General features: G+C 31.2%; 1 protein-coding gene across 1 annotated transcript in view; it reads left to right on the forward strand.

Moving 5' to 3' along the window:
- Nucleotides 1–743: 743 nt before the first annotated feature.
- Nucleotides 744–14,741, forward strand: part of LOC127730294 (uncharacterized) — a 44,658-nt gene continuing 30,660 nt past the window's right edge. The window contains exons 1-2 of the mRNA XM_052238618.1: nt 744–857; nt 13,230–13,358. Coding sequence (XP_052094578.1) covers nt 13,247–13,358 — 112 coding nt within the window. The 5' untranslated portion in view covers nt 744–857; nt 13,230–13,246. The remainder of the gene's footprint in view (nt 858–13,229; nt 13,359–14,741) is intronic.

Raw genomic sequence — 14,741 nt, forward strand, 5'->3', positions numbered from 1 at the left:
TAGGCGAGACACTGGGTTCCGCGGAACCCTTATGATTTTTTCCTATAAACTATAATATATTTTAATGATAAAAGTCACAATAATGTTTTTTTATGTACATATTATATGATTTCACATTGACAAATACAGAGTGGTCCTAAAAATAAAGAAAACTGGAATAAAATATTCTGTTGTCTAAGGTGCTGTCATAAGCACATACTAACAAGCCGCTTTTGTTGTAAATAGATAAATAGTGCATCCTTTTATTAATAGAAGAAAAGTCAATAAAAGATGAAGACGAAAAAAATGAAGTAATCATCACTGACTCAAGAGTAACAGAAGTTAAGAACTATCGAACAGTAGAAATACAACGACCTGGTGACACGTTCAAAGGATCATTGCAGTTAGAATGCAAATTACCTGTCATCAATTCGTTAATATTGTACAAAAATATGTGCACAACAGATGAACATATAAATTTAAGGTCTTTTTTTTAAATGTTGCCATTTTATAATCATATATGCCTACTATGATCCCTATTTAAACATGTGCATGGCTGTTATTAATACGCGTTAGTTAGTAAACAAAACTGTATTGACCTTTTAATTTTAGAATAATAGAGTTCAAATATATCAATATTCATGTTATAACTTATTGTCATTTTGACGTAAATGTTTTTAAACCAATGGCAAGATACGATTTATTTTTCAATAACCTCTGATATTTACTCAATTGATATGGTAAAGTTCCAACAGATTCGAATAAGATCTTCCCAGCATATTATCATTGGTTTCCCTCCCCCTGACTTATATTCCCCTGAAAATGTAAACAGAAAGTTATTTTCTCGTCATTATTTTTCCTCTAAATAATCATAACTGGTAAGTTAAAGTGCTTCTTCAAATAACATCCATTTTGGGTTTTATTTTGATTATAAGAGAAAATACTTTGATAGGTATGAAACAGTACAATGTTAAGCAAACATGGTAAAAATATCGGGGAAATATTAACAGATACATGTAGATCAATGATATATAGTGTACAATATATGCCTCTGTTAAAATAATGTCTGATTCTGGTAAGCCCATTTAATAGAAAATAAATATCTTCTTCATCATTAAAATTTTATACATTTAAATCATTTAAAACTCTCGTGTAGAAACTGTAGTCCGTATTGGATACACCATGTTATCACTATTTGGAAATCTGTCCCGGTTGACCCGAGAATCTGCCCCGCTTGAACTATTCAGTTGGAAAGCAAGTCCTTGGAAACGTCCGTTGTCGTCATGTTCTATCAGCAACAATAGCAGGGGGAATTAATTAGGTGGCGCTACAGTCGGCCGTGACTTCAAAAAGTCCGCCAAATCAATCCGCTAAAAGATTGACGTTTAAAGTATTTATTTTCTTGTCATGCTTTTATTATAATTTAATTTTAAAATTTGTAGGTTTTGCGACCAATATAGATTCAATACGTCATACAAACATTATCAAAAATAGCTTGTTATTGCTATTTCTTTATCCTGTACGTTCTAAAAAATTTCAGCCATCTTTTTTGTTTGTCAAAAACATCGATTTTTCATAACTTGACGTTTGCGTATCCAAATACGGAAGAGAACGGTAATTATCTTAAATGAAACCGGGTAAACTATTTTAAATTTCTACACAATTTTGAAGCCATCATTTTTTACTATTATACATCAATTTTGGTGACCACCAGTCATGTCAATTTGTACCTGGTTCTGGCTGCGTTTCTACTTCAAAACAGTAAAGTTCAACTTCTTTTAATTGTACCTGTTTCCAAAGTACTCTAAAATACTGATTTTTATTATAGATATGAATGAAATTGTGATTAAAAATTGTTGTTTTTCACAATTTCATACGATACCTCCATTTTAAAGTAATTAAAACCCTTTTTGATCCCCTACACAAATTGACGGTGACATTGTTTTCTTTTTCAACATACGTCATATAACGTTTACAAAATATGTGTCAGGGTCATGTGCATAGTAAAAATTTACACATTGGACAAGTGAAACAACAAACAAAGTTCTTCTTTATGGCGTTTGAAACTATAGTATAGGTCTAAGAAAATTTCATTTATACTGGAAGCAAACATGACAAATTAATGATGGCCTATGGATAAACAAAAGCACAAAAATAGCAATAGAAAATGCATTGCAAAGAAAATTTCTGGAGGAAAAAACATGAAAAAAGGAAATGAAGGTCAGTTAATTATATTTATATTTTATAAGTTAAAAACCTTGCTTATTAATTATCTCTTTACTAAGTAAGCTACATTAATAAGAGCAAACACTAGCTTTTCAAGTCAAACAAGAAATTAATTCATAGAGATGTGTTCTTACAAAATTGAATTTATTCAAATGGCAAATTCTTGTCAAGTTTAATCATCATTGATCATTATTAAAGTAAAATGCACAAGATTTGTCATACCAACTTTCATTTCTGAGATTAATATCCAATTATTCAGATAAATATTCAATGCTTTGTTTATAAATATGTAAAGCAGCAGATTATGAGATACAGCAACCTGAAGAGAAGAAGCCCCATTTTTTTTCAAAGAGTTTACTTTCATAATCTATAAAATACCCTGAGAAATTGGACAAAGGCTACTGTGCTAGCTAATCTAATAGTTGAATTTTACAATAATAATGATTTTAAAATTCAAAATTATGTCACTTTCACTTATAATTTTAAGTATTTTTTTTTAACGAAATTTTTGTCATTTTTTTGGTAAACTTTTCCTTTTTCTGTAGGATATTTTCTAGGCTGTACTGTACTGTTCAACTAAGAAACATAGGCTTGAGTTAAAAGGCTTTTTTACTTTGAAGAAACTAAATTTTGACTCTTGGTCCCACTTTATTAAAATATAAAATATAAATGGTCAGTACTATTTTTTTTTTCAGAAAGATTATTTAAATTGTATACAGTATGTTTTATTGCATTAAACATTGTTAGAAGTAGTTAAAAAAAATTCATTAGGAGTGGTCCCATATCCCATTATAAAAATTGCAAACTGAAAGTAAATTTCACCAGCCAGAGCTAATTTATACAGTATCAGTTTAACAGCTAGGTTTCTAGATCTAATTTTTACCATTTTTTTTGTCTTTTAATTTTTACCTGTAATCCTTCTCTGAAAAGTAGGGAAGTATCTCTTCTTAATATTATAATAACATAGTTGTTAATCGACTTTCTTTTATTTTCTTCTTGATTTTTGTAAAAATAAACTCCTTTTTATTCATTTTGGTGGTTTTTTATTTTTGACTGGTGATATCAAGGGGAGATAACCACTTGCACAAATCAGCAAAAAAACCACCGCTTCGTGTTGAACATAACTTGACGTTTGCGTATCCAAAACTGTATTGCCTAGATATTCATATCGAGTGTTTGTCTTAATGAGATGCTTTATTAAATTTAAATTCAGCCCATCATTTTTAGTTTCCTCGAAAATATTTAGATTTTTCGATCAGGAGCCTTGACAATTTTCACACAAACTTCAAGTTTGAAGATAAAATAAAGAATAAAGGACTTTGAGTTGATGTGTAAGTTTTGACGATATAAAACTATGTATATTCAAGATTATTTTGATCAATAAGTTTTTACCATGACAGTGGTATTTTAGTGAGTAAAAGTGAGGTTTGTCTCATCCGTAGTTTTACTGAATTTTCACGGTCACGTGACTCTATTGTTGCTGATAGACTTGGGGTCAAACCGTGACCTGCTTTCCAACTGTATTGACATCATACAACAATCACTTTTCCATTGTGGCGTCAGATATTTTGTATTATGAGGTCAAAATTTTACGGGAACCTTTGTGATGTCCAGTAATGGCTGACAAATAGCGATAAGGTGTATTAAAGCTACATTAATTGTGTACATGGCAGATAAAAGCTCAATAGAGCTTACTTATGTACTTTTTGTATACTATGTCGACTCTAAGTAAAGTTTATTTATTTGTTGTATTTATACATGATTAATGTTTGCTCTGATGCCTTTTTGAGTTTTATGTATCAATCAGAATCTTCATAGATCTTTTTATTGTAATATGTCATTGACCTAATCAATATAAAATGTTGTTTTTACCAAGGATTTATATACTATATAAATCATTGCTTTTACAAAGTTGTTATTTTGAAGAATATGGACATGTCAGATGAATATTTATTTCTTCTTATTTATCACGTTTATCATGTTTATATGATAAATGCAAATTAAAGACCGAACAGCCTATTCAGTTCTACCAGTGATTTTTCCTTAAAATTTTGTGTGAAGGTATTTCATGATTTGAGGAACAAAATATGATAAAAAAAAGTCGGGGGTCACCGACTTAGTTTTGTCACTATAGCCAGAGACATATATATGTCTCTGCTATAGCAACCCCAGTTTCGTGTTTTCCCGAATATTAACATGATATTTGCTTGTTATTTAAACTCTCAAAAAAATCCCATTATATCAAACCTACAAGCATAATTCTTGTTTCATATTAAACAGTAGATTTGTGTCTATCAAATACAGGTTCAAGGGTTTAAGGCTCTTATTGTTTTGATCTTAAGAAATATGATTTATTTCATTCCCGCCAAAAATGAAACGCAAGAATGAAAAACGTTTCAAGAATTAAAAAATATCTACCAGCGATTTTTTCATAAAAATTTCAAGAAGGAAATATCCATGTGTACTCTTCAAAATAAAGCAAAAAAATGTATATGTCACCGACCTTTCAAAAAAGTTATGATTAATTTTCATGTTTTTTTCTCGTTCGTTTTGAAGAAAAGAGTTGTCTTTCTTCAGAACATTGAATCTGACGTCATAGACAAAGTTTTCCTTGCTGGCGTACTGTTTGAAAAAAAATGCAAATTGGACGTTTGAAACCCACATTTAAATTTTCAAGAATCAAGAATAACAACTATATTCACCTACTTTAATATTATCCGGTAATACAAGAGATCACATGTATGTATCAGTATCAGATCTCATGATGTTGTTGCCGCACAAAATTAACCTTCAGAAACACCATCCGTCGGAATGAAAAATTGTTCGATATAACCTTTTACGACGCTTTAGAAAGGAAAGTTCGTTTTTGTCCTCTCCCTCTCATTAGCAAAATCATTGAAAATAAAAAGAGATATGAAAGATGACACTGGCTAACTTACAGACTATTTGACTATATTAGACTAGATGTGTGGGTTTTTTTGTCACGTCAATTTTGAACAGAACTTTGCCCTAGCTCACTCTTTCGCTACTGTTGACAGACGGACAGACATTAGAACGGACGGACTTCTTTATACCATTATGTGTCCCGACTAAGACGAGCGTATACAAATTATTCCATCTAGTTTGTGGATTCATTATTTCTGAATATTTAAAATATAAGAAAATTAAAATTATAGGTATAATATACGAATTAAAGTTTTTGATTCTAAAACGTTTTACATCCATTCAACCTATCTTAAAATACGATCCCCGTTATTACTACCTACTAGACTCAAGCTGGCAGCCACTTTTAGCAGCCAATCAAGATAGCAGCCACTTTTTTCCAGCAGCCAATTTTGATGATATCTCTAAAAACCCAAAAACTATAACAGACTTGAATGTTCCAAAAATCTCAAAATCTAAGTTAAATGTAATTTAAGAGCGGAATTCGACAATTTCATGGCTTGTAGTGATTTACTACTTCACGTGTTTTGAATAAACGAGACAGTAAATATAAAATACAAATAAGTTTTTAATTCAAAAATTGGTTTAGAATCTAAGAAATAATTTTCCGTTGAAAACTATAAAGTATTTCTCAAAACAGGATGAAATATTATGAATCTAAATAGCTCATTTTGGAAATTAAAACAACGACAAGGTTGTATGTATAGATTGCCGGCATTGAAAATCAAAATTTGTTTTCAATCTTTCCGGTCATTGTAGCTTTTTGAAAGTGAGAAATTTTATGTTGATTTTATTCTTGAAGCAATTGATTTTTATTTTAATTCACATTCACTGAGTATATTAATTTCTTATATTTTTTGCCTTAAGCTTCTTTGAGATCAGGCAAAATCTTTATCATTTCTCCTTGAGACAATTTGAAATGAAACAAATGACAAAAGACAATGATCCTTTATCATTTTTATTTTTACTATAAGATTTTGTCAATTAAGCAGTATAGATAAAATTTAACTTCATTGCAAGATCACCATTATTTTACGAGAATCTTAAAGAAATAAGTTAATCTCAACATGTATATGTTGCCAGTATATCGAAACTTCTAGGAAGTATTGTTTATCGGCCTAACCTTCTGAAAACTCATTTTTGAAAATCACATATTAAGTTAAAATTCTAAGCGTAAGTCATATAAATTTACCAGTGTAAAGTTACACAGGCGTACGAGATTTTCGTCGATTTAAAAAAAATTTGATCTTTAATTTGCGCCGATTTGATTCTTTCATTAGCGCCTATTTTATTTTTATTTTTTATCACTAGCCCCGATACTTTATTTGCTATATGAGTAAATACATGTACATGTAGTAAACCTAGAATGTATATTGCATGGTAATATATGGATATAAATAGTGTTCCCTTATGTTTAAGATAGTTTTGGTCATATTGCTCGAGAAATTCGTTTTGACACGAGAAAGAAAAGATGGACTTCGTTATTGGCAAGTATAATAAGTATAGAAAAGATAAAATGACAAGAAAGGAATATATCAGATGTGTGGCATATAAATTCTCGGCAATAATTCATTGTACTAGTATTACATTTTAATGGATTTTATTGTGGTGCTTTGAAATGCTGTAAATAGAATTTTACTCCGTGATTTTAGTGGATGTAAACAGAGTGCACAAATATCTTTTTAAATTGACTTATCCTGCTCAAAATTCTACCCCCACCTCCCCTTTGTGAGCAGGGGACAACAGTTATATACATGTTATAATTGACAATTCATAACATATGTACAACTGGCTAACGGAAGAGGTTTATATGATAAATGAAAAAATAACTTTCACCTATAATTTACCTGTACACAATCGGCGCAAATGAAAGAAAAAATCGGCGCAAGTAAAAGAAAAAAAGTGAAATGCAGATCGGCTCAAATGCAAAAAGCCGATTTCAAAATTTATATTTTTGTTATTATTTTTATTAGAACGAAGGTTACAGATAGTGTAGTATCTTTTGTGTCCATTTGTGTTTAATTTCCACTAGGTATCAGTGCGACGCTTAATTCCACTTTTCTTGGAAGACGTAGTTTTAAAAGCGTACACCATGTTGGAATCCGTGAAAACGCAAAATAGGACGTTATAATTTGACGTTTTTTCATGGCTAGAAACAACGTCATAGAGCTTTTATGTCACTACCAAGTTGCGTTACTTGATGCGCATCAACAATAGGCTGTTTGGTCTTTAAGTATATATTTTATATTCAAATTCTCTTGTTAGTGAGAACTATTTATCCTATACACATACAAATGATTGGAAAATTCTTACAAAATTGAGATTGAGTAATCATAAATTAAGAATTGAAACTGGCCGTCATGAATGCAGGTTCAACTCTTCAGGTAAATTGGAATATATTCCAAGATGTGAAAGACTTATTGCAATTTGAAAGTGATTAAGGACGAGCTCCATTTTGTATTGGAATGTTCTTCATAAACAGCATCAAGAAGGCAGTCTCTGCACGATCCCACATGCAGGGACAAGTAGCCAAATTGGTATTCGTAGGCTACACGTACCCTATTCCGGTTTTACAATTAAATGTCATCGGATCAGGAAGAAAACGTGAAATAAATGTGGAAATTATGGCAATTAGTGAATAAATTGATTACTCACAGGGATGAGAAACGTCCCTAGTTAGCTTTTAAATATTTTTCCTTTAAATATCAACTATAATTATTGATATGATGGAATCTATGATAAAAAAAATTAAATGATAATCAAATTAAAAGGCATTACAAACAAGTGGGAAAAACAAAACAAAATAAAAACAGTTTAAGTTCTTAAAATAAATATATTAATAAAATAGATTACCTATACATTATATATAACACATAATTAATTCAAATTAATTTATTCATCATACATAACATTGTTCATTTTAACCTATATATGAACACCTGAAATATTTTTATGCCCCCGTAATAGCGGTGGGGGCATTAAGTTTTACCCTTGTCCTTCTGTACGTATGTCCCAAAATTGGTTTCCGTTCTCTAACTTGAGTTTGCCTCAACCAAATGTTATCAAACTTATACACAATGCTTATTACCACAAAACACAGATCAAGTAGAATTTTGGTGGCGTCACTTTAACGGTTCTAAAGTTATGCCCTTTAGAAATGGAAAAATTGCAAAATTTTTAGATTCCGTTCTCTTACTTAAGTTTGCCTCAACCAAATGTTATGAAACGTATACACAATGCTTATTACCACAAAACACAGATCAAGTTTGAATTTTGGTGGCGTCACTTTAACCGTTCTAGAGTTATGCCCCTTTATAAATGGAAAAATTGCAAAATTTTTATTTTCTTCTAAATATCAAGTAATTTATAAAATTGGAGTTATATCTTCCTTTGTCCATGATTATAGTTGAATCAACTACAATCAATGCTTTATACAATGCAATGTTAAATTTTGACTTCCACTGATAAAACACAGATCAAGTTGAATTTGGGTAGTGTCACTTTAACTATTATTGAGTTATGCCCCTTTATAAATTGAAAGATTGCAAAATTTTTAGTTTCCATTCTGTAACTTAAGTTTGCCCCAACCAAACATTATGAAACCTATACACAATATTCATTACCACAAAACTAAGATCAAGTACAAATTTTTTGTTTCCACTTTCTAACTTTAGTTTGCCTCAACCAAATGTTATGAAACTTATACACAATGCTTATTACTACATAATACAGATTAAGTACGAAATTTGGTGGCGCCACTTTTACCATTCTTGAGTTATGTCCCTTTATAAACATAAAAATTGCTGAATTTTTCGTTTCCGTTCTCTAACTTTAGTTTGTCTCAACCAAATGTTATAAAACTTATACACAACCGTTCTAGTATTTTTTTAAGTCGTTTTAGATAATTTAAAATGTTGGTTTCTGTTTCGCATTTTACCTGAAAATTATTTTCACACTGAGTCTCGAGTTTTTACAGATGAATCTTTTTTTCAAATTCAGTATAATTTTATTCTTTTAATGTGCATTTACATTTAATTTCTATTTTTTATGCCCCACCTACGATAGTAGAGGGGCATTATGTTTTTCGGTCTGTGCGTCCGTTCGTCCATCCGTCCGTTTGTCTGTCTGTCCTCTTCAGGTTAAAGTTTTTGGTCACTTCAGGTTAAAGTTTTTGGTCAAGGTAGTTTTTGATGAAGTTGAAGTCCAATCAACTTGAAACTTAGTACACATGTTCCCTATGATATGATCTTTTAATGCCAAATTAGAGTTTTGACCCCAATTTCACGGTCCACTGAACATAGAAAATGATAGTGCGAGTGGGGCATCCTGGTACTATGGACACATTCTTGTTTATAATGTTTTCTTTTACAAGTACTGTTTATGCAATGCTTATTATAATGTATTTTTAACTAATAAATAAAAATTAAAAAATATTATTTGCCATTCTCTTCACTGAATTCACAAAATACGCAAATTACAGATTTCCGTGTATATTTCATGTTTCATTCCCGATCTGATGACATTTTATTATAAAACAGGATGTAGGTACGCTTAGCCTTCGAAGGATCATGTCAAATGTCCAGAAAAGCTGTATAACATCTGTATATAAATACTTGAACATAAGTTTTGAAACTAATAATTGGAAAATAAATTTACCAAATTGACACACCTAACTGCAGGTTTTAGTGACATTATATAGATTGGAGTCATCTTTCTTTCACCCAGCTGGCTCTCTCACAAATTGTTTATCTATGTACATGTTATATAAATCATATAATAATCTTTAATGAATGTTTTGTCTAAAATGAATGTATATATGTTTGTCATTTTATTATTTTCTTGTTTGTAATTGATACGCCCATATGGTTCCTTTAATTAGGAAATAAACTGATTTAATTTGATTTGAATACAACTGGAACAGCCAAGGTGCACATTCCACAACTGATACATTTACCAAATCCTACTCCACCATTAGTACCCTATTTTATCACAGACATACTTTTACTAACTGTATCTCAACCCATTAGCATCAATTCTATTTGGTCTTTTGACTTTGGATACCAGAATAGTGGTCTGATCTATAAATGTAGTCATTATAACTCAACATGCAGACATCTTATACATTCGGGTATTTCACATCCAATCTTTTATGGTAATATTCTTTACAAAGCACAAAAATGTCAGTATTCACCTCAAAAGCTAACAAAACCTTTAAACAGACTTATTAAGAAGGGATATAGTTACGATACTGTTGTCAGGTCATTAAAGATTGCATATTTTGGCTTTAATATTGATTCACTTATAGGGTCTTTGCATTGGAATTAAACATATTTATTCTAAAACCAGTTTTTGGCATGACACAGGTTATGTTCTTCTCATATATTTTATGACGGTATAATACTAAACCCCTAACAGGAGGGATTGTGCCTGATATTCATATGATGACGACATAATCTTTCAATCAGTTTAATTGAGGTCTGGAGCTGGCATGTCAGTAACTGCTAGTAGTCTGTTGTTATTTATGTATTATTGTCATTTTGTTTATTTTCTTTTGTTTCCTATTCTGACATCGGACTCAGACTTCTCTTAAACTGAGTTTTACTGTGCTTACTGTTGTACGTTTGTTTTTTCTACATTGGCTAGAGGTATAGGGTGAGGGTTGAGATCTCAAAAAACATGTTTAACCCCGCCGCATTTTTGCGCCTGTCCCAAGTCAGGAGCCTCTTGCCTTTGTTAGTCTTGTATCATTTTTAATTTTAGTTTCTTGTGTATAACTTGGAGTTTAGTATGACGTCCATTATCACTGAACTAGTATACATATTTGTTTAGGGGCCAGCTGAAGGATGCCTCCGGGTGCTGGAGTTTCTCGCTGCATTGAAGACCCATTGGTGGCATTCGGCTGTTGTCTGCTCTATGGTCGGGTTGTTGTCTCTTTGACACATTCACCATTTCCATTCTCAATTTTATTGTGTCCTATTCCCAAATGTGACACTTTGACTGAGTGTGGATTCTCATGGTGGAGGATGTATGTATACATGTACATGTAGCCAGAGTTGATTTATACCCTACATCCATGCACCCACTGTCTCCTTATGGTGTTCATGCAATTTCATCTACATGTATGTTAGAAATACTAATGAGTAGTAGAACATCCTTTAATTGCTTTTGATTTCGAAAAAATTACAACTGCTTCAGACTACTATCAATAAAATCGTGAAAATTCTACCTTCATCATTGTTCTGTAATCATTGTAATTTACAAATTGCTGTTCATTTTTTTATATTAAATAATATCTAAATTGGGTACAAGTTGGTAAAGGTACAATTACAGGTGAACAAAAATAGGATACTAGTTGGTTGAGTACAAATTTACATGGATTCATGTGACCTACCCAATTAGATCCTTTAAACATGTTAAATAATGCATTTGTACAACTATGCATCATGTCATTTGTACAAATGTGAAATAATCTTTCAAATGAACATATGTACACAAGTTAATTTAAAAGTGACAGATTTTCAATTCAACGAAAAATTACCATATAAACATACTTATGTGCCATTAATGGCAAAATAAAATTTTGACATCCATTTTCAATGTACATGTACTTATTTTTTATTTGTATCAATAACATTTAGTATTCACAAAAAAGATCAAATGGTGTACATTGTACATGTTACATGATGAAGATTTAATTACATAATTTACACAGCAATACATGTAGTTAACTTGTTTTTAAACATGACGACTTCAGTATGTACATGTACACTAAAGAGATTTATCCTGCAGAACTGACTTTAGATAAAGCTAATACTAACAATGAACACTGCCCTTTCCTGGATCTTGATATCTTTGTCTTTAACGGGAAGCTTAATACCAAAATTTATGATAAAAGAGATGATTTCTAATTTCCTATTGTTAATTATCCATTTTTAGATGATGGCATTCCTTTGTCGCCATCTTATGGTGTTTATATATCTCAACTTGTTTAATTCGCTCGTGTATGTAACAACTTATTTGATTTCAACGAAAGAAATCTATGTATTACTGTAAAATTATTACACCAGGGTTTTCGATATCACAAACTAGTCAAAACATTTACCAAATTTTATCATCGGTACAAGGGCATCATTCGTAAATATAAATCAACATGCAGACATCTTATACGTTCAGGTATTTCACATCCAATATTTTATGGTAATATTCTTTACAAAGCACAAAAATGTCAGCATTCACCTCAAAAGCTAACCAAACCTATAAACAGACTTATTCGGAAAGGATATAGTTACGATACTGTTGTCAAGTCATTAAGGATTGCATATTTTGGTATTAATATTGATTCACTCATAGGGTCTTTGCATCGGAAATAAACACATTTATTCTAAAACCAGTTGTTGGCATGATACAGGTTATGTTCTTCTCATATATTTTATGATGGTATGATACTAAACCCCTAACGGGAGGGATTGTACTTGATTTTCATATGATGAAGACATAATCTTTCAATCAGTTTAATTGAGGTCTGGAGCTGGCATGTCAGTAACTGTTAGTAGTCCTTTGTTCATTTATGTATCATTGTCATTTTGCTTAGTTTCTTTTGTTACCTATTCTGACATCGTACTCAGACTTCTTTTAAACTGAGTTTTACTATGTGTATTGCTAGGTGTTTCTTTATTCTACATTGGCTAGAGGTATAGGGGGAGGTTTGAGATCTCACAAAACATGTTTAACCCTGCCACATTTTTGCGCCTGTCCCAAGTCAGGAGCCTCTGGCCTTTGTTAGTCTTGTATGTTTTTTAATTTTAGTTCATTTATATGTTTTGGAGTTTAGTGTGATGTCCATTTTCACTGAACTAGTACAACATTTTATTTAAGGGCCAGCTGAGGACCACCTCCTGGTGTGTGATTTTCTCGCTGCGTTGGAGACCCATTGGTGGCCTCCGGCTGTTGTCTGCTCTTTGGTCGGGTTGTTGTCTCTTTGACATATTCCCCATTTCCATTCTCAATTTTAAAGTAGATACATCATTACATTTACATGTATGACATGTGTACATCTCTTAATGAACACTTTTTAATTACAGCATAGTACATACACTTGATGGGGAAACAAGGAAGTAAACTACTATGTGGCTGTGGGCGAAAAAATACCAGACCTAAGACAAAAGTATATCATCCGTCAGATGAACCAGAGTTGGATATACAACAAAAAGGTGAACTGCCTTATTAACTCTAAAATTCTTTCTTTCTCTGTCCATCTAGGAAGGCACAAACAAAGTTTTGAGAAAAGGAGGACATTTAACAATGTTTTAAAAAATGGTCTCTTATAGAGTGAATATGTATGCCCCATTTTATCTGCCTTCGATTGTATGACTGCTATTCTTTCTTTCTTGATTTAATTTTTGCATTGTTTCTTCATCTGTTTTTTTCTTTTTAGGTAATGTAAATTCTGAAATCTTTGGATGCATTAATTGCAGTATCTTTAAAAAAATAATTGTAATGACATGTTGCCTGATGGCTTATGATGGATGTATAATGCAAAGGCCAATGCAAAGACTTCTTGGAGAGGGGGCTGTCAAACGTCGATTAATAGATAAATCAAAACTTCCAGGGAGCCTTAATCACACAGCCTGTAAAATATTATACAGCATCAAAATTATTAGCAGTGACAACCATCTGTCACACACTATGTAATATTGTGACCAGGTTTAATACAACTTAAATCAATTACAAATGTATGTTCACCTATTTGACTATAGATCTTATCTTGTGATCATTTCAGCTGTTCACAGTTTCTCTATGTATATGATTATAGATTTTAAGATAATAGCCAAACAGCAAAAAAATATCTCCTATAAAAAGTTGATTTAGAATTTCAGTTTAATATGTTGACTTATTCGAAGATCTTATCTTGCTTATAATTTTTGCTGGAGGAGTTTTTCTCCATTTAGTATCACTGATAATAGTTTTCAAGATAATAGCAAAACAAAAAGGGTAAAACTTAAATTTCAGGGATATAGCTTATATAAGGACTTAAATTGCCATTTTCATTTATTAAATTAAGAAGATGTTGTATGATTGCCAATGAGACAAGTCTCCATCAGATACCAAATGATTTAGAAATTAACAAACTATACATGTAGGTCACAATATGCCCTTCAACAATGAGCAAAACCCATACCGCAAAGGAAACTATAAAATTTGACTTCTTTGCCGATCATTTTGCCATTTACATGATTTCTTCCCTAACTAAATATATTTTTCAAGAAAATAGTAAAATTATGCAAAATGGGTGAATATTGTCATTGAATAGTATTAGGTCCGAGTACACAGTTATTTTGTAGTGCATTTCTTTTAGACAATAAATGAAAATTAAAAAAATCCCACCTGCGCTTTCTCAATAATATTTTTACAGTGTGTTGTACTACTTTTGGGACAAATTATATCAAAATTATAGAAAACTTCATCGGCTCTAACTCAAAATATGGACAATTTCATGTTAAGGGGGTCTTCAAATCTTTTGACAGCTTCCGAAGTGCTAATTTTTAACATTTTTCAGCTGGACCAAATCACTACTTTACTTTAAAATTCATGAC

The sequence above is a fragment of the Mytilus californianus genome, unplaced genomic scaffold (assembly GCF_021869535.1).
Source record: "Mytilus californianus isolate M0D057914Y unplaced genomic scaffold, xbMytCali1.0.p SCAF_2, whole genome shotgun sequence".
NCBI classification, from domain to species: domain Eukaryota; kingdom Metazoa; phylum Mollusca; class Bivalvia; order Mytilida; family Mytilidae; genus Mytilus; species Mytilus californianus.